The sequence below is a fragment of the Gadus chalcogrammus genome, chromosome 9 (genome assembly GCF_026213295.1).
Source record: "Gadus chalcogrammus isolate NIFS_2021 chromosome 9, NIFS_Gcha_1.0, whole genome shotgun sequence".
NCBI classification, from domain to species: domain Eukaryota; kingdom Metazoa; phylum Chordata; class Actinopteri; order Gadiformes; family Gadidae; genus Gadus; species Gadus chalcogrammus.
Genome location: NC_079420.1, coordinates 11513809 through 11534557, shown reverse-complemented (window position 1 = coordinate 11534557; position 20749 = coordinate 11513809). Strand labels below are relative to the sequence as shown.

At 48.2% G+C, this 20749-nt stretch overlaps 2 protein-coding genes across 4 annotated transcripts in view; one reads left to right on the top strand and one right to left on the bottom strand.

Annotated features, from left to right (window-relative positions):
- ptprz1a (protein tyrosine phosphatase receptor type Z1a) overlaps positions 1-3343 on the top strand; it is a 33237-nt gene extending 29894 nt beyond the window's left edge. Inside the window, exons 30-33 of the mRNA XM_056598792.1 lie at positions 74-262; positions 478-617; positions 1006-1141; positions 2547-3343. Coding sequence (XP_056454767.1) covers positions 74-262; positions 478-617; positions 1006-1141; positions 2547-2678 — 597 coding nt within the window. The 3' untranslated portion in view covers positions 2679-3343. The remainder of the gene's footprint in view (positions 1-73; positions 263-477; positions 618-1005; positions 1142-2546) is intronic.
- A 900-nt stretch (positions 3344-4243) lies between these two features.
- aass (aminoadipate-semialdehyde synthase) overlaps positions 4244-20749 on the bottom strand; it is a 30623-nt gene continuing 14117 nt past the window's right edge. For all 3 annotated transcript variants that reach the window (XM_056598370.1, XM_056598369.1, XM_056598368.1), the window contains exons 14-24: positions 19830-19951; positions 19150-19285; positions 17067-17177; positions 16724-16832; positions 10581-10721; positions 10334-10501; positions 9394-9489; positions 9129-9244; positions 6644-6732; positions 6359-6535; positions 4244-5378 (exon numbers count right to left, since the gene is read on the bottom strand). In XM_056598370.1, the coding sequence (XP_056454345.1) occupies positions 5260-5378; positions 6359-6535; positions 6644-6732; positions 9129-9244; positions 9394-9489; positions 10334-10501; positions 10581-10721; positions 16724-16832; positions 17067-17177; positions 19150-19285; positions 19830-19951 (1384 nt within the window). In that variant the 3' untranslated portion in view covers positions 4244-5259. The remainder of the gene's footprint in view (positions 5379-6358; positions 6536-6643; positions 6733-9128; positions 9245-9393; positions 9490-10333; positions 10502-10580; positions 10722-16723; positions 16833-17066; positions 17178-19149; positions 19286-19829; positions 19952-20749) is intronic.

The window sequence follows — 20749 nt, the reverse complement described above, 5'->3', positions numbered from 1 at the left end:
ATAAACCCCGCCCTGTCCACCGCTGGAGGGGGTCGGGAGGGCCAATCAGCAGCTGACTCTTCCTTCCCTGCAGGAGGGGGTGGCCGAGCCCTGTGCGTTCTGGCCCAAGAAGCAACAGCCAATCAGCTGTGAGCGCTTCACTGTGACCCAGCGCGGCGAGAACACGATGTGTCTGTCTGGCGAGGAGAACCTCGTCATCCAGGAGCTGCTGCTGCAGGCCGCCCAGGTGACCAGGCCTAGGGTCCGGGGGTCCACTCCCAAGGTCTGGAGTTCCAGTCCAATGAGCAGGGTCTGGGGTTCCATCCAAGGGTCTGGGTTCCATCCCAGTACCAGGGTCTGGGTTCCATCCCAGTACCAGGTTCTGGGTCTGGACCAGCACTTAGACTGTCTCAGATATGGGAGTCGGGTTCGATATAAAAATATCTCTCTATATTGTTGATGTACTTAATAACTTTCTGATCCTGATCCTGGTCTCAGGATGACTTTGTCCTGGAGGTGAAGCTGTTCCGGACCCCCTGCTGGCCGGACCCTGAGCGCCCCCCCAGCAGCACCCTGGAGCTGGTCCACCTGGTCCGGGAAGCGAGGGCCGGGGAGGGGCCCATGCTGGTCCAGGACCTGTAAGACCAGTACTGCTACACACCTTAAAGGAGCTTTACATTAACAGCTGGTCCCGGACCAGTAAGACCAGTACTGCTACACTCACCTTAAAGGAGCTTGACATTAACAGCTGGTCCAGGCCCAGTAAGACCAGTACTGCTACACTCACCTTAAAGGACCTTTACACACTGGTCCCGGACCAGTAAGACCAGCACTTCTACACACTTTAAAGGACCTTTACATTAACACACTGGTCCCGGACCAGCAAGACCAGTACTCCTACAAACATGGTTTATTAACCCAAAAGGACCTTTAAGGTCCACTAGCCTTAAAGACCTTTTCTTTTACGTACAGTTTTTTTTCCGCTGGTTCCCACTGTAACGATGGGGTGTGGTCTCCGTCTGGCAGGACGGGGGGCGTGGCCGCTGGGACCTTCTGCTCCCTCATCTCATTGGTGGATCAGCTGGAGGGGGAGGAGTCTGTGGACGTGTTCCAGACAGTCCGTATGACCAACCTGATGAGACCTGGGACTTTCACTCAGCCCGTAAGACTATTGATAACCTATTGATTATCATCTATTGATGAGCTATTGATTATCATCTATTGATGAGCTACTGATTATCACCTATTGATGAGCTACTGATTATCACCTATTCATGAGCTATTGATCATGCTATTGATTATCATCTATTGACTATCCTCTATTGAGCTGATTATCATATATTGATGAGATACTGATTACCCACTATTGATGAGCTACTGATTATCCTCTATTGATTATCTTCTATTGATGAGCTACTGATTGTCCTCTATTGATTATCCTCATTTGATGAGCTAGGTGTTATCATCTACTGATTATCATCTGTTGATGAGCTACTATTATCCTCTATTGATGAGCTATTGATTATCCTCTATTGATGAGCTACTGATTATCCTCTATTGATGAGCTAATGATTATCCTCTATTGATGAGCTACTGATTATCCTCTATTGACGAGCTACTGATTATCCTCTATTGATGAGCTACTGATTATTCTCTATTGATGAGCTACTGATTATCCTCTATTGATGAGCTATTGATTATCATCTATATGCCTGCAGGTAGATTTTAGACATTGGGGATCGAACCCAAAACCTTTCAGTGTGGAGTCCAACACACCCTAGCTAACATGTAGCATAAATCTATAATATCCAGAACATATTCTTCTCTAATATAACCGCCTCATCTCATTATTTATCTAGTCATCAGAACCGATATTGTAGAGTAATCTAATCCGATGTCTTCCAATACAATCAATACGGAACACATTGCGAGTCATTAATGAACGTCATGGTGAAGATGTCAGTAATCCATCATCTCAGACACATGGCCTGAATCCAGCCAATCACAGCCCGCTGTTCGGTAAACACAGGAACAGCAGCAGATAGATCTGGAACAACATGTTGACATGTGGATGTTCTCCGAGTCCTTCATCACCTCGGCCTCCTGACCGCCCAGTACTACTACACTTACAACTAGGAAATACTACTACACAGTACTATCAGGAAATACTAATGCACAATACGAGGAAATACTACTACACTGTACTATGAGGAAATACAACCAGTAGGTAGTAGTGACTATTATTAGCAAATACTACTAGTAAATGGTAGTAAATAATAAAAATAAATTAGCAACTAGTAAATAGCAAATGTAGTAACTAGTACTAGTAAAGAGTAATAAATGTAGGATGTAGTTCTAGTAAATGGTAGTAAATGTTTTAGTACTAGTAAGTAGTACGGTAATACATTCAGTAACTAGTACTAGTAAATGGTAGTCAATGTAGTAAATAGTACTTGTAACCGATAGTTAATGTAGAAACTAGTAGTAGTAAATGGTAGTAAATGTATTAACTAGTATGGGTAAATGGTTGTCCCTATTTAACGGTGGGGTCCTGGGTCGGGTTTCAGGACCAGGTCCAGCTCCTGTACCGGACCCTGCTGAGTCTGGTCGGGTCTCAGCAGGACCAGAAGCTCCTTGACTCCTCCCACACCGCAAGCCCCGCCTCCACGACCGCAGAGAGCCTGGAGTCTTTGGTGTGAACATCCAATCAGAAGCCAGGAATCCACATTCAGCCATCACCTCCTCCCACCACCTCCCCTGCCCCTTGCCGTCAATCAACAGGCCCCATCTCCCGGACTGGTCTAGAACCTAGACCCTACTGGGACCACCAGGTCTGGTCTAGACCCTCGGTCCTGCTGGGTCTGGTCTAGACCCTAGGTCCTGATGGGACCACCTGTTCTAGACCCTAGGTCTTGCTGGGTCTGAGGGGTCTACTGGACGTTGTTGACAGGTTGGACTTGTTATTGTGCCTTGTTTTTTTGTACTTCTCCTCTTTTGTTGGTCCAGATGTAATAGGACTGTAGACTAACTCATGCTAACCAGCGGCTCGATAACTAACCGCTCTTAAACTCTATTTATCGGCCACACGCCAAATGGGTAAAAGGGAATCTTTTGTAGACGTTTGAATCCAGGCGGGCACTGAACCCACGAGACCACGCTAATGTACAGAATAATCTAGAACTCAATGGACCAAATCTCTATTTATACCGCTAGATTTTATATTGGACTATTTTCTAGGGATTTAAACGTATACCATTAAATTCTAATTATGTAGTAGTATGTTGTTTTTTATAATAAACTGTGCTAAATATTATGGGTACTGACCCCAAATTGTAGATAGAGAACTAAGAAATAAACATCTTGGAACCAGACTCTTTGTGGCCTTGCTTGTTTTGGGGAGGTGAGGGGGGCAAGGGGGGAGGTCAGGGTGGTGGAGGTCCCGGAGGTGGAGGTCAGGGAGGTGGTGGTCAGGGAGGTGGAGGTCAGGGAGGTGGTGGTAAGGGAGGCGGCGGTGGAGGTCAGGCAGGTGGAGGTCAGGCAGGTGGAGGTCAGGCAGGTGGAGGTCAGGCAGGTGGAGGTCAGGGAGGTGGAGGTCAGGCAGGTGGAGGTCAGGGAGGTGGAGGTCAGGGAGTTGGAGGTCAGGGAGGTGGAGGTCAGGGAGGTGGTGGTAAGGGAGGCGGCATGGAGGTCAGGGAGGTGGAGGTCAGGGAGGTGGAGGTCAGGGAGGCAGCGGTGGAGGTCAGGGAGGTGGAGGTCAGGGAGGTGGAGGTCAGGGAGGCAGCGGTGGAGGTCAGGGAGGTGGGGTGGGCTGTGGGAGTGGTTAGGGTGGGGGTGTTGTCAGGGTGGAGGATCTTCCTCTCGCTGACGGAGGAGCGTGGCACCAAAGCGTCTTAAGCCCCCAGTTGTTGTTTTGACGTCTTGGCCATTAATCGCCACGGCGACACCAGAAGTGAGCGGTCGGGGAAGAAAGTAGGTCAGGTCCCCCCCCCCCCCCCCCCCCCACCCCCCCCCCACCAGCCGCCGGCTCGTTTGCATTTCTGACTTCTCCTAATGACATAATGACGGCCGCTCGGTGAGCGCTGGCCTAGTTCGCATCGCTGCCTCCGAACAGACGATTACAAGTGTTTTGGTTTCGGGGTTTCTCTAAGCGCATTGTTTTGGTACGACGGCCTTCTGCAGTCACTTGCTTTCCCCGTCCCTCCGCCACAACGCCACAGCGCGACAACGCACAACGCCACCACGCCAGGGTCCAACGAGAGAGAGGCTGATTTAAGTTTTGTTGAATAGAGTATCTTTAAACGTCATCTTTAATGTAGATAGAGGTACACACATGTTGCACGTTCCATCTTTAATGCAGAAGGAAAAATGAAAACAAGTAACAGCAGAGATAATGTCTCGTCCCAGACCATCCCAGCAGTACAGACACACACAAAGACACACACAAACACACACACGGGTGTAATGCAACATGTTAAACATGTTAAACGTGTTTCAAACAACAATCGTCCCTTAGAACTCTGACCCTAAAATAATTGACTTTGACCTTTAGTAAAAAATAGAAATATGTAACGATAGTGATTGTTCGTAGTGTAAGAAAATACAGCTTTCAGATCTTAATATAAATACTGACATTTAGAAGGGGAGGGAGCCGGGAGCCAATGAGCAGACGGAACATAAAGAGGGCGGGTGCAGACAACCGGGGTCACATGGACTGATCGCACCAATCAGGGGAGGCCAGGGCGGTGCATCAGCGTTACCATGGTTGTCTTGACAGCCAGAAAGGAGGCGAGAGATGAGGAGACAGCTCTTTTGTTCACTACTAACTAACCCTAACCACGGGACTAATTAGTGCTGGTTATGGACTCACTAGTCCAGCCACAGGACTATTTAATGCTGGTTATACTCACTAGTCCATTCACAGGACTAGTAACTGCTAGTTATAGACTCACTAGTCCAGCCACAGGACTAGTTACTGCTGGTTATAGACTCACTACTCCAGCCACAGGACTAGTGACTGCTGGTTATAGACTCAATAGTCCACTTGGTTCGGTGTAACGGTTTCATTGAGTAAGTAAACGTGTTTCTGGATTTCAAATAATAAACCTTCTGTCTGTCTGTCTGCCTGCCTGCCTGTCTGTCTGTCTGCCCGTCATAGCTACAGTGATATGCTTCTCTTCCTCACCTCCTCTCCTCCTTCTCTACTCCTGCAGACTACTCCTCCTCTCCTCTACTCCTCGTCTCCCTTCCTCAACTCTTGCAGAGTTCTCCTCTCCTCCTCCTCTACTCGTGTAGGGTGCTCTTGCAGGTGATGATTAGCCCCTCCTCCTTCAGCCTCTTCAGGGCGGGGCCGTAGACGTCTTTGGACATCGGAACCACAAGACCCTTCTTGGAGATCTCCCCTGTGGAACCGCAACATAGTTCAGACCACGCAAACCCAGGACCGTGTAAACCCACTACAGTATGAGGACTGTGTAAACCCACTACAGTATGGGGACTGTGTTAACACACTACAGCATGGGGACCGTGTAAACCCACTACAGTATGGGGACTGTGTTAACACACTACAGTATGGGGACTGCGTTAACACACTACAGTATGGGGACTGTGTTAACACACTACAGTATGGGGACTGTGTTAACACACTACAGTATGGGGACCGTGTTAACACACTACAGTATGGGGACTGTGTTAACACACTACAGTATGGGGACCGTGTTAACACACTACAGTATGGGGACTGTGTTAACACACTACAGTATGGGGACTGTGTTAACACACTACAGTATGGGGACTGTGTTAACACACTACAGTATGGGGACTGTGTTAACACACTACAGTATGGTCAGAGTGGGGGCCGTGTTAACACACTACAGTACGCGGGTCAGAGTGGGGACCGTGTTAACACGACAGTACGCGGGTCAGAGTGGGGGCCGTGTTAACACGACAGTACGGGGGTCAGAGTGGGGACCGTGTTAACACGACAGTACGCGGGTCAGAGTGGGGACCGTGTTAACACGACAGTACGCGGGTCAGAGTGGGGACCGTGTTAACACTACAGTACGGGGCTCAGAGTGGGGGCCGTGTTAACACGACAGTACGGGGGTCAGAGTGGGGACCGTGTTAACACTACAGTACGGGGGTCAGAGTGGGGGCCGTGTTAACACTACAGTACGGGGGTCAGAGTGGGGACCGTGTTAACACTACAGTACGGGGGTCAGAGTGGGGACCGTGTTAACACGACAGTACGCGGGTCAGAGTGGGGACCGTGTTAACACTACAGTACGGGGCTCAGAGTGGGGACCGTGTTAACACGACAGTACGCGGGTCAGAGTGGGGACCGTGTTAACACTACAGTACGGGGCTCAGAGTGGGGACCCACCGTCCAGGATCATGCGGGCTGCGATGGCGGTGGGGTAGCCCACGGTCTTGGCCATAGCGGAGAATCCGTTGTGCTCGCCGTACACCACCAGGCTGACGTGTTTGGTCTCCAGCTCGCCCGTCGGGTGCCGCAGCCCCACGTCGTTACGCAGGATGATCATGTCTCGCTCGCCCTCATCTACAGAGAGAGAGAGAGAGCGTCGATGAGGTACAGAGAGACGCCGGTGCCCTGCTGAAGCGGCACCAGGGGGAGAGGGTGTGGCTGAGGGGTTGACAGGCGGCTCACCGTAGGAGAGGCGGGCCTCCAGGTGTTTGGTCAACGCGGCGAGGACGGTCGGGGCGCGCGGAACGCCGTCATCGCTCAGCATGCCCAGGCTGAGGAGAACCAAACACACCGTCACTCACTAACCCCAACTAACCCACACAAACACCATCCCCAGCCAACACTAACCCAAGCCAACACTAACCCCAACTAACCCTAACAAACGCTAACCAACATTAACCCCAACTTATATTAACCCCATCTAACCCAAACCAACACTAACCCCAACCAACACTAACCATAATTATACCACAGTCTGGGGGAACGCTCTATTCTGATTGGCTGCAGGGTGTGCATTAACTCCTGATATGCGGACACACAAGTAGTTCCAGTCAAATTGTCTGTTCACCGTTCTCAATTAATGCGCTAGCTGGCGTATCGTATCAGCCTGTCTCAAAAATGAGTAACCATAGCAACGGGAACGCAGTCAAAGCCGACGGACTAGAATACCTCCCGTTGCCAAGTCGTAGCTAAGGTCCGTCCTAATTACTGGAGTAGTGAACAACGATCCGTTGCATAAGAACCTTACGGGAGGGTAATGGTTGTTCCAGGAATTAGTCAAACCTTCAGGCGTTACCAGGGAAACAAAGTTATGGCTTGTGGAAAACTTTATATTTGGATAGTAAAACGCATGAAAATATAAATTAATGGTCTTAATTTCTTTTCTTTGGCAAGTGGCCGTGGTATAAGCGGGATAATGCCCTTCGAGGTGTCCATTATCAGGAATTAATGGCCTCCGCGTCGTCCATTAATTCCTGATAATGGACACCTCGAAGGGCATTATCTCTTACCTAACACTCACCCCAACCTCCACCCCCTAGTTCGACCCCCCTAGCTCCAACCCCCCGGGCCTCCGCCCCCCTAGCTCCACCCCCCTAGCACCACCCCCCTAGCACTACCCCTCTAGCAGCAGCACTTCAAGCCAGCGGCGTTCATCCTTGACGCTGGGCCGGATAAGGCGAGGCGTGAATCGAACAAATGAACGAGTCTTTTCATTGACGCTTTCAGCGCGTTTCCTTTCAGAGAATACGCTGGAATGTTCCTGAGCCGGCGCCATTAGAGCGGCGGGTCTCAATGCCACCGCGCCGCGCTGTGAGCAAACACACACACAACACGCACACAAAGCAGAACCTTGGCTCCCGAGAGCCTTTCAGCGCGGAGCCGGAGCCACTCAGTACGCCAGGGGCCAGGCTGTCAGGTGCACCGCGCCCAGCTTCACACACACACACACACACACACACACACACACACACACACACACACACACACACACACACACACACACACACACACACACACACACACACACACACACACACACACACACACACAATAACACCGCTTTACACAAACACAAACACGATAACACCTATATAGCTTCAGACACACACCCACACACAGACACAAAACAACACCGAACATGCACAATAACACCAAACACACCTACACAGCTTTACACACACACACAATAACAACATACACACACACACCACAGCCAAACACACAGACACACACACACACACCTGTACCATACCCTGCGATACACACCTAAACAAACAACACAAAAAAAAAAGAATCATAACACATACCGACACCAAAAAAACACAGCAAACACCACAAACAGACAAATACACTAAACATCAGACACACATATACACACACGTGCTGTGGTTCTCTGAATATAAAAGACATTTGTGAATCTTCCTTACAAGCTTCAATCAGCTCATATTGAATTTTACTTGCTTCCATTATGAAAATTATTGAATTAGTCCATTATATTTATTAAAGGTATTCTTTCCTAATTATTCCTTCTCTCTACAGCTCTAAATAATATTTTTTTCCACTGGTTCCAGTGCGATGGGACCTCACCCTCTCACTGGTTCCAGTGGTAGAGGACCTCACCCTCTCACTGGTTCCAGTGGTAGAGGACCTCACCCTGTCACTGGTTCCAGTGCGATGGGACCTCACCCTCTCACTGGTTCCAGTGGTAGAGGACCTCACCCTGTCACTGGTTCCAGTGTGATGGGACCTCACCCTGTCACTGGTTCCAGTGGTAGAGGACCTCACCCGCTCACTGGTTCCAGTGTGATGGGACCTCACCCTCTCACTGGTTCCAGTGGTAGAGGACCTCACCCTCTCACTGGTTCCAGTGGTAGAGGACCTCACCCTCTCACTGGTTCCAGTGGTAGAGGAGCTCACCCTCTCACTGGTTCCAGTGGTAGAGGACCTCACCCTCTCACTGGTTCCAGTGGTAGAGGAGCTCACCCTCTCACTGGTTCCAGTGGTAGAGGACCTCACCCTCTCACTGGTTCCAGTGGTAGAGGAGCTCACCCTCTCACTGGTTCCAGTGGTAGAGGAGCTCACCCTCTCACTGGTTCCAGTGCGATGGGACCTCACCCTCTCACTGGTTCCAGTGGTAGAGGAGCTCACCCTCTCACTGGTTCCTCACCTCCTCAGGGTTTCCATCCTGAAGTCACTCCCTCCGGTGCGCCGGAACACCTCCTCCTCAAAGGCCTCCCGGGAGAGGGTGGTGGCCACGCCCATCTGAGTGCAGAGCAGCTCCCTCTGGGGGGGGGAGCTACACGTTAGGAACACTGAAAGGACTGCGTTTCCCAGCATGCTTTGCTGGCTGTTTCCAACCTAAGTCTTCTGTACTCTTCAAACTATTCCAGGTGCATGATGGGAAACATCAGGCTGTAGTGAGTGAGGATTACCCAGGATACCCGGGGGGAGCCTGTCTGGAGGAGGGATGTGGGCTCAGAGTCGATCAAACCCAGCTTCACAAAGCCACTCATGGCGTCGATAAAACCCTGTGGAGACACGGCAACGGTTAGAACCAGGACCCCAACCCGGACCAAACCCTTTACCAACCCCAACCCACTACCCGGACCCTAACCCTAACCCCAACCCGGACCAAACCCTTTACCAACCCCAACCCACTACCCGGACCCTAGTAACCCTAACCCCAACCCGTACCAAACCCTTTAACAACCCCAACCCACTACCCTAACCCTAACCCCAACCTGTACCAAACCCTTTACCAACCCCAACCCACTACCCGGACCCTAACCCTAACCCCAACCCGTACCAAACCCTTTAACAACCCCAACCCACTACCCGGACCCTAACCCCAACCTGTACCAAACCCTTTACCAACCCCAACCCACTACCCGGACGCTAACCCTAACCCCAACCCGTACCAAACCCTTTACCAACCATAACCCAAAACCCGGACCCTAGTAACCCTAACCCCAACCCGTACCAAACCCTTTAACAACCCCAACCCACTACCCGGACCCCAACCCTTTACCAACCCCCACCCACTACCCGGACCCTAACCCTAACCCCAACCCGGACCAAACCCTTTACCAACCCCAACCCACTTCCCGGACCCCAACCCTTTACCAACCCCCACCCACAACATGAAGGGAAGCATCAGCAGAAATAGGAACCCTGAGGAGGGAGGGTCCAAGGTTCAGGTACCCTGAGGAGGAGGGTCCAAGGTTCAGGTACCCTGAGGAGGGGGAGGGGTTCAGGTACCCTGAGGAGGAGGGGGAGGGGTTCAGGTACCCTGAGGAGGAGGGGGAGGGGTTCAGGTACCCTGAGGAGGAGGGGGAGGGTTTCAGGTACCCTGAGGAGGAGGGCTTCCGGTACCTTATAGCGTAGGGTTCCCCGGATCAGGGTGTGGGCGTCCTGGATGCCGTAGGGCTCTGCGTACTTGGTGCTGTCCCGGTTGGGGAAGCCCTCCAGGTTGAAACCTGGCAGGAAGTCCATGGGGACGCCGGCCTCCATCAGAGACCCGCCCGCTGGGATCTCCACCACCTGGGGGGCAGACACACGTTAGGACCCCCGCAGGACCCCCCCGCGTGGAGAACAGAGCCTTGGGGCCGGTGGGGCGTACCTGGTGGTCCTTGATGTAGATGGCCTGGCTCACGGTGTTCATCAGCACCCCCAGAGGGCTCCAGCTGAACTTGTAGCGCAGTGGATTGTCAGAGCACTCGGGGGCCGGGAGCCCCCCGCAGAACGAGCTGTACGACTCTACCTGCACACAAACACACAAACCGCCGTCACCGTGACGACCGGGCCCCACATACCGGCGTCACCGTGACGACCGGGGGCCCCACACACCGCGGTCACCGTGACGACCAGGCTCAACACACACCGCCATCACCTTGACGACCAGGCCACAAAAAAACACTGCCGTCCCCGTGACAACCAAACAACCGTCACCGAGACGACCAGGCCCCTTACACTGCCGTCACCGTGGCGACCGGGCCCAAACAACGCCGTCACCCTGACGACCAGGCCCAACACACTGCCGTCAACGTGATGACCGGGCCACGCAAACCGCAGTCCCCATGACAACCAAACCTCCGTCACCATGAAGACCGGGCCACATACACCACCGTCACTGTTGGGAAAAATAACCTGATGAGCACATCACATGGCAGACACATTACAATATAGTCAACTCTTGCTCTAACCCAACGAACACAAACATGATAATATATAGTCAGGTCAAGGCCAGAGCCGAAGGCCCCATTTCCCAGGCAAATGGTAGACACTCAGACAATGCACCAGTCATCCTCAAGAACGGGAGAGCCACATTAATTTATCACACAGGAGACATTTTGAGAGCTCTTCCCCGTTAGGAGGAACCAAGAGATACCCCTGCCCATACCAGGGGCCTGAGAGCCACATTAAATTATCACACACGAGACATTTCGGGGGGGCACTCCCCGTTTTAATTTATCACACAGGAGACATTTCGAAGCTCTCCCTCGTTAGGAGGAACACAAGGGTTACACATGCATATCAGGGCCTGGGAGCCAAGGCCAAGCAAAAACACACAGAACCACACACACCTCAAACGCACACACCTCATCGAGAGGAGGATACAGCATAAAACTGCATCACACAGGGACTCTGGACCTTCTTCTGAAGCAGACCTTCCACGGAGGCGAAGCTCTGGACGAACCATCAGCGCTGATTAGGGACTTAGACATATTCGATTTCTCACGCTTTATGACTCTGTATAACCGTTGCCACTTTACCTAATAAATCCAAGGTCCTCGTGCCGACAGACTTTATTACCTCTCCGTCTCATTTTATCTGGTCCAGTAACTAGACAGATCGTTTTTCCCCTCAATTTGGTGACCCCGACGTGATTTTTTCTGAATAGGACCGCAACTGGGAAAAGAGAGACGGAGAGCGGCACGACCTCGGGACCCCGGAGCACCGGACCGATTCCTGCAGTCTCACCTCGCGCGCGCCCAACAAAAGGTAGGCAGAACCTGTTGATAAAATCCAAACTCTGCATAGTTATATAGGAACCACATTAGGAGGTGAGACTGTGAGAGCGGTTCGCTACGGGATATCTCGTGGGGACGAATAGGACTGCGTCCCAGCATTTCCCCATAAACCCGATTGACCCTGAACGCGTGACACATCGAATATCGGCTCGTTGCATGGTGAAGAAATAACCTCGAGACCATAGGGCCTATAAGAATCGGGCATAGTGATACAAGACTACCGATGGCCAAGTAATGGATGTGTGTGATCCCCACCGGCGTGTTAAAGAGGGTTTAGTATCCCCACTGGCGTTTTGAAGAGGGTTTAGTATCCCCACCGGCGTGTTAAAGAGGGTTTAGTATCCCCACCGGCGTTTTAAGAGAGTTGTGATCCCCACCGGCGTGTTAAAGAGGGTTTAGTATCCCCACCGGCGTTTTGAAGAGGGTTTAGTATCCCCACCGGCGTGTTAAAGAGGGTTTAGTATCCCCACCGGCGTTTTAAGAGAGTTGTGATCCCCACCGGCGTGTTAAAGAGGGTTTAGGATCCCCACCGGCGTTTTAAAGAGGGTTTAGTATCCCCACCGGCGTTTTAAAGAGGGTTGTGATCCCCACCGGCGTTTGTGTATTAAATAATTCTATGTGGTAAGAAGGTTAGAGTCCTTTATCAGGGTTAGAGTCCCTTTGCAGAGGAAACGGTATGCCTGGGGCATGAGTGACACACAGAGAGAATAAGATAAACTAGGCTCGTTGCGTGGTGAAAGAACACCCTCGAGGCCTAAGGCTCGCCGCCCTTGATAAGTGAATCTGAGGTGCCCGAAGAAGCACAACGATTTCTTGGCCATATATTCATTGCATATGCGGGGACTGACGGACAGACACCTGAACTGACGCAGACTAGGGATAGCAGAGACCTCTCACCCCCACCTGCACGACCAGAGAGACAGTGTGTGTATGCGCGCGAGAGAGAGAGAGTGACTGTGTGTGTGTGTAAGAGGCCCAGAGAGAGAGAAAGAAAGAGAGCGAGCGTATTTGTGGGCCGGCTAAATATAGAAATAAATAAATCAATGATAACCCGGCTATGTGTGCAACGCTTGCTTGCTTTGTTATGCTCAACGCTATTTTGCCGTGTCTGATGATTGTGAGTGCGGTAGCAGACGGATAATTGCATTGACCACAGCGGACGGGAATAGTAGACACCTGTTGCCCCTCACTAGTAAGGTGTGAGCGGCTGGGCATATATCTCTGTCCAGACTCCCTGTGCATGTGTGTCAGAAAGAGAGAGAGAAAGGCTGTGAGCGATTCTGTGTGTGCGCGTGTACGCAAGAGGTCTGTTGATATGTCTCTGTGTGTGCGTTTAGAGGAGACGGAGTGAGAAAGGCTGTGTGCGTCTCTGTGCGCGTGTACGCAAGAGGTGATGTTTCTGTGTGTGCGTTTGGAGGAGACAGAATGAGAAAGGTCTGTTTAGGTGTGTGTGTGAGAGGGAGCGAGAGAGATAGACAAGGAGAGCTAAAGTCGGAGGACCACGAGAGGGGACTCCGTATAGTTGTCAGGCCCTGAGTGTAATCCCCTTCCCCATATGTGTAGTCCTCCCATTCGATACATTTGCGGTCCCCGTCCACCATATTTGAAGTTCTCTACTCCACCTAATGTTGTAGTTCCCCTCCCTAGAATTGTATGGAAGTTGGAACCTGTGAGGGTGTTTTGGTTCGGCCTGACGAGGCCTGTACCAATTTCGGTGGTCAGCTTCGTAGTTTTGTGTATATAGAAATTTGGAAAGGGAGAGCAGTATTAAAGTTATTTATAATAAAGTGAAAAGTTATTTGGGAATGGATGCGGCAAGATGGGATTGTGAATGAAGGGACAGAAGGATCTTTTTATGTGTGAGAGATAGTTATTAGGTCTTGTTCCATGATGGATAGTTCAGGATGTTGCATTCCAGGCTTATCTGTTAACGGTCCTAGGTGCTGCTTGACCCTAAGGGGAGTGAGGAAGAATAAGAGAGAGAACACATTTCACCCCCATTTATCGACCTACACCATTAAGGCAGTACAGAGAGACACACTAACACACAGTACAGAGAAAGGAAATAGAGAGTGTGTTCAACTGAAAGCGTGTGGTGGCCATACGCCATAAAATACCACATATCCAAGGAATACAGGTAGAGCTCTGTTGAGTTTTCAGGCTTTGATAAATTTGTAGTTCCCCGTCTGCCATGTTTGAAGTTCTCTGTAGTCTCTGTCCATAGGTTTCACCTGAACAACCCCTCTGCTGGCCGAGAAAAGGAACTACCACTGGTTTCTCCCACACCCAGCCCCCGGAGCACGCGCGCTCTCAAGGCGTTATGGCCGCACCCAACGTGGGAGGGAGACACGCAGAGAGAGAGAGAAGCCACATTCCACCCTTATCTGTTGTCTTGCACCAAACAGCACCCCGTACTGAGGAGGGAGAGAGAGCGTGTTCTCCTGAAGGAGGGAGAGAGTCACAGCGAGACACACAGTGGATATTCACATTATGGCTAATTTGTTTTAGTTTTAGTTTTGTTTTTTGTCTTCCTAGGACAACAGTTATCATTCATGATGATGAACATCGAAGTTCATGAGGAGGTTAGAAGGACAATAACGTTGATACTTTAATAGGACAACAGTGATGCTAATCTAATGCAATTGGACTAAAGAAGGTGTTGCTATTAACTAAGTGATTAATATTATTTTCACACAGGAAAGAATAATTGAATAAATATGGATATGATAAAGATGAGAATAATAAAAAAAAAAAAAAAACGTAATATTGATAAACTGTACAAGTAGGACAACACCTATTAAAATATGGTGTATATCTCTTTGGTCAAGGATGACAGGTGGATTAGCGCTACATCTGCTGGGAAGGGATCCTACATGCTATGTTGTCAATTTGGATTTGGAAGTAGTGGGTTTACCTTTCAAATGCCACTACTGCTGCTGCAACACTTCAATAATTTTAACTCTGATAAATGACTTTTTATTTTATAGTTTCCCTGAGGTGTATCTTTTACGCACACACACGCTGCATAGGGCAGAAGCGGCTGAAGACTGTCTCCATCCCTCCACCTTGCGATCTATACCACCATATAGGTGGGGATTGATCGTATCCCAGGTACGGCATCCTGCAATAAGCCAGTATGGAAGGCTGGTTAGCCAACGACGGGTAAGATCCCACCTTGAAGCCCGGGACGACCTAAGGCAGGCACAGTCACGATTACTTGGCAGAGTCGCTGTGGGCACTGGCTTACTTGATCATGAAGTCACAAGCTGCAACAATCATAGGAAGTGCCGGGTGGGGTGTAGGGTGGAGGAGGAACAGGAGTCAGATATGTCAGCTCTTGCAGCAGAGGTGGTCTTGGAACGGGGCATGTCGCGTTTTATTTTATTTTACCTTTGTGGTATAGAAGCCCACTAACACATGTAAGTTTTTCGGATTAGTGCATGACTTTGGAACAGCGTGGTTTCAGGCGGCTGATGGTAAACCCACCCATATTGGGCTTTGGTTTTGGACACACTGGTTCGATTTCCCTTCCCAAAAGATTGGCTTTAATTTGCTGATGGTTAAGGTTAGACGTTTCGACGTTGGTTGCACCAACGGCGTTCTTAGATTTGCTTATCATTTAATGCGCATGGGAGGTATTGAGGAGAATTAGGAACATTTTTGAAAACAAGGTTTTTCTTCACCATACTTGCAAACAATGATTGACATCCAGCTAAATGAGTGTGAAATATTTGAAAAAACAGTGTTCAACAGATGGGTAGAAGCAGTCCCATCAAAAGACCAAAGTGCGGCTACAGTAATCAAGTTTCTGACTAGAGAAGTCATGCAAAGGTTTGGAATTCCGTCACAAATTAGCTCGGGCGATAGGGCAGCGTTTATTCAGAAAACACTCAAACAAGTGATTTAAATGATTCAAATAAAGACTAGTCTGTGTCTACAATCCTCAAACCACAAGGTATGGTGGAGAGAGGAATGGGACGCTTAAGACAAAGATTAACTAAATTAAATTGGTGGTACTAAATTAAGGACTAATGCACTACGACTGACACTAATGAGTTATCGCATGAAAACTAACAGAACGACACATCTAACCCCGCATGAAATGCTTTAGGGTCGACCCATGCCTTCACTTAACATTCGAGGGTCCCAAAAGGGACTTCCATTAGAGTAATTAGAAATAGAATTAAGGAAAATATGTTTGAACATCTAACTGTTGTACATAAGTTTGTAATTCCAGCAAGAGAAACACAAAGTTCTAGGGCCAGAGGAGGAGCCAGATGCAGACACGCCCGGAGCCGACCAACTACCCAAGGATGATGCAATCAGATTTCGGCAGGGATGGTTGGAGAGCCCAGTGAGCGATGGGCACTACAGCGGGTGCAGCGGGTGCCGTCCAGGCTTACCTGGGGATCGAGTATACACCGGGGAGTTTGGACGAGGGACCACCAGAGGGGCCCGACCTGATCTGGCTGGAGAACATGGAACAGACCCCTGCACCATTGTCCAAGAGCCCCCACGCAATGCAGCGCACCAATACATGAAGATCACGTGACGCCCCCCCCCCCCCCCCCAAACATCACACAGAGAGAGAGAGACAGTGAGTGAGTGAGTGAGTGAGTGAGTGAATGAGACACAGACAGTGATAGAGAGAGAGACAGTGATAGAGAGCGATGGCGACCAATGGGCTGATCAGCTGTCTGATCAATATGTCCCCTCCCCTACCCCCACTCACAGTGCAGCCGTCGGTCCGGGCCTGGTCGATACACTCCATGGCCAACATGTGGTCGATGCCCGGGTCCAGACCCATCTCGTTCACTATGGTGATGCCCGCCTCCTCAGCACTGCACACACATTAACACACGTTACGCTTAGAGTGACAGTGTATGAGTGAGTGAGTGAGTGAGTGAGTGAGTGAGTGAGTGAGTGTATGAGTGTATGAGTGTATGAGTGTGTGAGTGTGTGAGTGAGTGAGTGAGTGAGTGAGTGAGTGAGTGAGTGAGTGAGTGAGTGAGTGAGTGAGTGAGTGAGTGAGTGTGTGAGTGTGAGTCTGTGGGCCTGTGTGTGTGCGTGTGTACCTTTGCTGCAGGCTCTTCATCTCGGGGCTCAGGTAGCTGGCGGTCACCATGTTGATTTTCCTCCTGATGCAGTGCCGCGCCACCATGGGGTGGAAGCTGTAGGGCAGCATGCTGCAACACACAGAGAGGGGTTACCATTTATATTATAATGTGTATTGTTTTTAATATTATATGATATTTTTATGATATACATGTATAACGTTTATATTTTATGATTATATCATTATATGTATTGTATATCATGAACGTGTGCAGAGCTGTTGGTCCTTGGGGTCTACCTGATAACCAGGTGGTGGTCCCGGACCATATTATTATTATTATCAGGTGAGTGCTGCATGCAGCACTTAACCATTGTTCTTCATAAATTGTATTCTTTCTTTCTTTCATTCTTATTCTCTACAAACTTTGGGACCTATCTCCTTCCTCAAATTTTCACCTAGAGACTCCATTCACTTCTTTTCAGATTATTTTCAATATTTTATACTTTTTAAGATATTCTACTTTTAAAATATTATCTTTTTTTAACATGGGAGTCAATGGGATGACGGAAGAACCATCCTCTGGTACTTAAACTGTTTAAGACGTAATTAAAATCCATTTTCAATCGTTTATCTTCGTTCAAACCATTTAACAAATCTACACACTTGTATCTACAATAATATCTAAACGGAATTTCGATATCATTTGAACTTTATTCAGAATACCGGCAACAGTTTTAGTTTCATACCGGCTTCATTTTAAGTTGGTCTCATTGATAAACGTTGGCGCTGGAGCGTGAAGACGTTCAGCAGTGTTGCCAAATTGGGCGTTTTTCCCCACTGGATTGGGCTACTGTTGGAGGACGTTCAGGCAGTGTTTCCAGATTGGGCTGCTTTTCCCGCTCTATTGGGCTACTTTTAATGACACACCGGCTCGCTATTCTCTTAAAGACACACACACATGCGCTCACACACACACACACACAAACACCAGCAGGGCAGGGCAATACATTTGACCTTTTACATTTCTGCATTTTTAGCAATGCTTTGCGCTTTTCATTCAGCTTCACTTTATTTGTTTCGAACCACTTACTTTTTCTTAAATGGTGTGCATGTTGACAGTGTTTACTCCATTTAGACTTTTGTTCAAATCCCTTCACTTGATTTAAGCCATTTATCGTTTCTTTATGTCTTAATCTATGTGGCTTTATTAAAAAATATTTTCAACCTCACTTTGTACCACAGCACTCACCTAATTTTCTGCAGGAAATGCATTTTCTAGTTGTTATTATTATTATTATTATTATTATTATAATAACTTTATTCAAGACACAGGAATGTCCACAAAGACAGCCCAGTACATATCTAAAAATAATTATATATATATATATATATATACATAAAAACAATGCAAAACATTTAAGAAGGATGCAAATTAGGCATTACCAATTATAATACAAACACATTTAAAACACATACAAGCTTCGGGTCCAATGTTTCCAGAAGCAAGATATAGATAGAATAGAATACCTTGTGTCACCCTGAGAAACATCAGTTAGAGACACAATAATTGAGATATGGTCGAGATATACATGAGGATCTACCTGATGACTCGGTGGTGGTCCCAGACCATATTATTATTATAATATATATACATGCACACACGCACAGTATATATATATATATTATAACATGGGGGTCTACCTGATGACCCGGTGGTGGTCCTTGACCATATATATTTATATATATTTATTATTATTGTATATATTTATATTATAACATGAGGGTCTACCTGATGACCAGGTGGTGGTCCCTCACCATATATATTTATATATATTTATTATTATTGTATATATTTATATTATAACATGAGGGTCTACCTGATGACCAGGTGGTGGTCCCTGACCATATATATTTATTATTATTGTATATATTTATATTATAACATGAGGGACTACCTGATGACCAGGTGGTGGTCCCTGACCATATATATTTATATATATTTATTATTATTGTATATATTTATATTATAACATGAGGGTCTACCTGATGACCAGGTGGTGGTCCCTGACCATATATATTTATATTATAACATGAGGGTCTACCTGATGACCAGGTGGTGGTCCCGGACCAGCTGGTCCAGCCGCCCCTCCTCGCCCCCCTGGCTGATGTTGAGCATCACCGCGATGGTGTTGGGGTACCGGCCCGCCAGCTCCTCCGCCTGCTGCAGCATCGCCGACGCTGCCACGGAAACCGTCGCCACGGAAACAAGACACAGGGGTGAGCCGACAGAAGAACACAGAGTTGCTCAGGATTCAAGGACCAATTCAACGAGAACAACTGATTAGTGAAGAGGTCTAGAGCGGCCGCACGCTTTGTGGTTTCGTGTTCAGATGATACTGATGTCTGTTCTGTTCAACTCATTTCCTGCTCGGGGACCTTTATGAAGCAGGTTGTGTTTCTATAAATAGAGTGGCTAGGAGCACACTACTAATGGTGACATATTATACCACCAGGTGAGAGTGGGATTAGCCGTTAGAAGCCGTTTTGAGAATCTGCCTCTTCTGACGTCACAGGTTGACAGGTCCACCTAGATGTATGACGGACAGATGAGCCACGTTTGCTACAACGGCTTGTAGTGTCTACTCACACTCACACCTGGTGCTAAAATATGTCACCTTTAATGTCATCATGAAGTGACCAATACCAGCCTGGGATTCCTTATGAACACATGAATGAATGGGTGAACACGTGAATGAATGGATGATCCAATGCTCCTCCTCACCCACGGTGACCTGGGTCCCTGGGTCCCGGGTCAGGTACTCCACCACGGGGCCGGAGACGTAGCCAGAGCCCAGGATCAGGACCCTCTTCATGCCCTCCTTACTCAGGATCTGAGCCTGCTCCCTGGAGACCCCGAGGATTACAACACAAGGGTTAGACCCCCAGGATTAGACCCCAGGGTTAGACCATAAGGGTTAGACCCCCAGGGTTAGACCCCCAGGCTAAGACCCGCTTTACCCCCTCAAACCACAACAAAGTCTTTGAGTTTCTTTAACAGTCAAATACATTTTCATGTGAATCTTTTCCATTTATGAAACAAACCATTTATATTCAGACACTTAAACTAATATCGGAATATTTTTGAATGCTCATTAGTTATATTTTGTTAGCACATTAAAGCTCTTCTTGTGATCCGGTATTAATTAAACACTTTACAAAGTTGAATATTAAGTGTGGAGAAAAAAAAAAAAAAATATATATATATATATATATATATATATATATATATATATATATATATATATATATATATACACACACACACACACACACACACACACACACACACACACACACACACACACACACACACACACACACACACACACACACACACACACACACACACACACACACACACACACACACATATATATATATATATATATAATACACATACATAGACATTTATAGGAAACTGAAACGAATGGCAACAACAAATCATTATTTATTCTTGATTTGGGGTAAGAAATTTGATATATTTAGGGCATTCTCTGATCTGAGTGTTTATAATAATAATAATAATAATAATAATAATAATAATAATAATAATAATAATAATAATAATATAAAAAAAAGGAATTGAATTTGTAAACGGTTTATTCAGCAACGGAGCAGAAACCGTCCGAATCAGGACGTTTT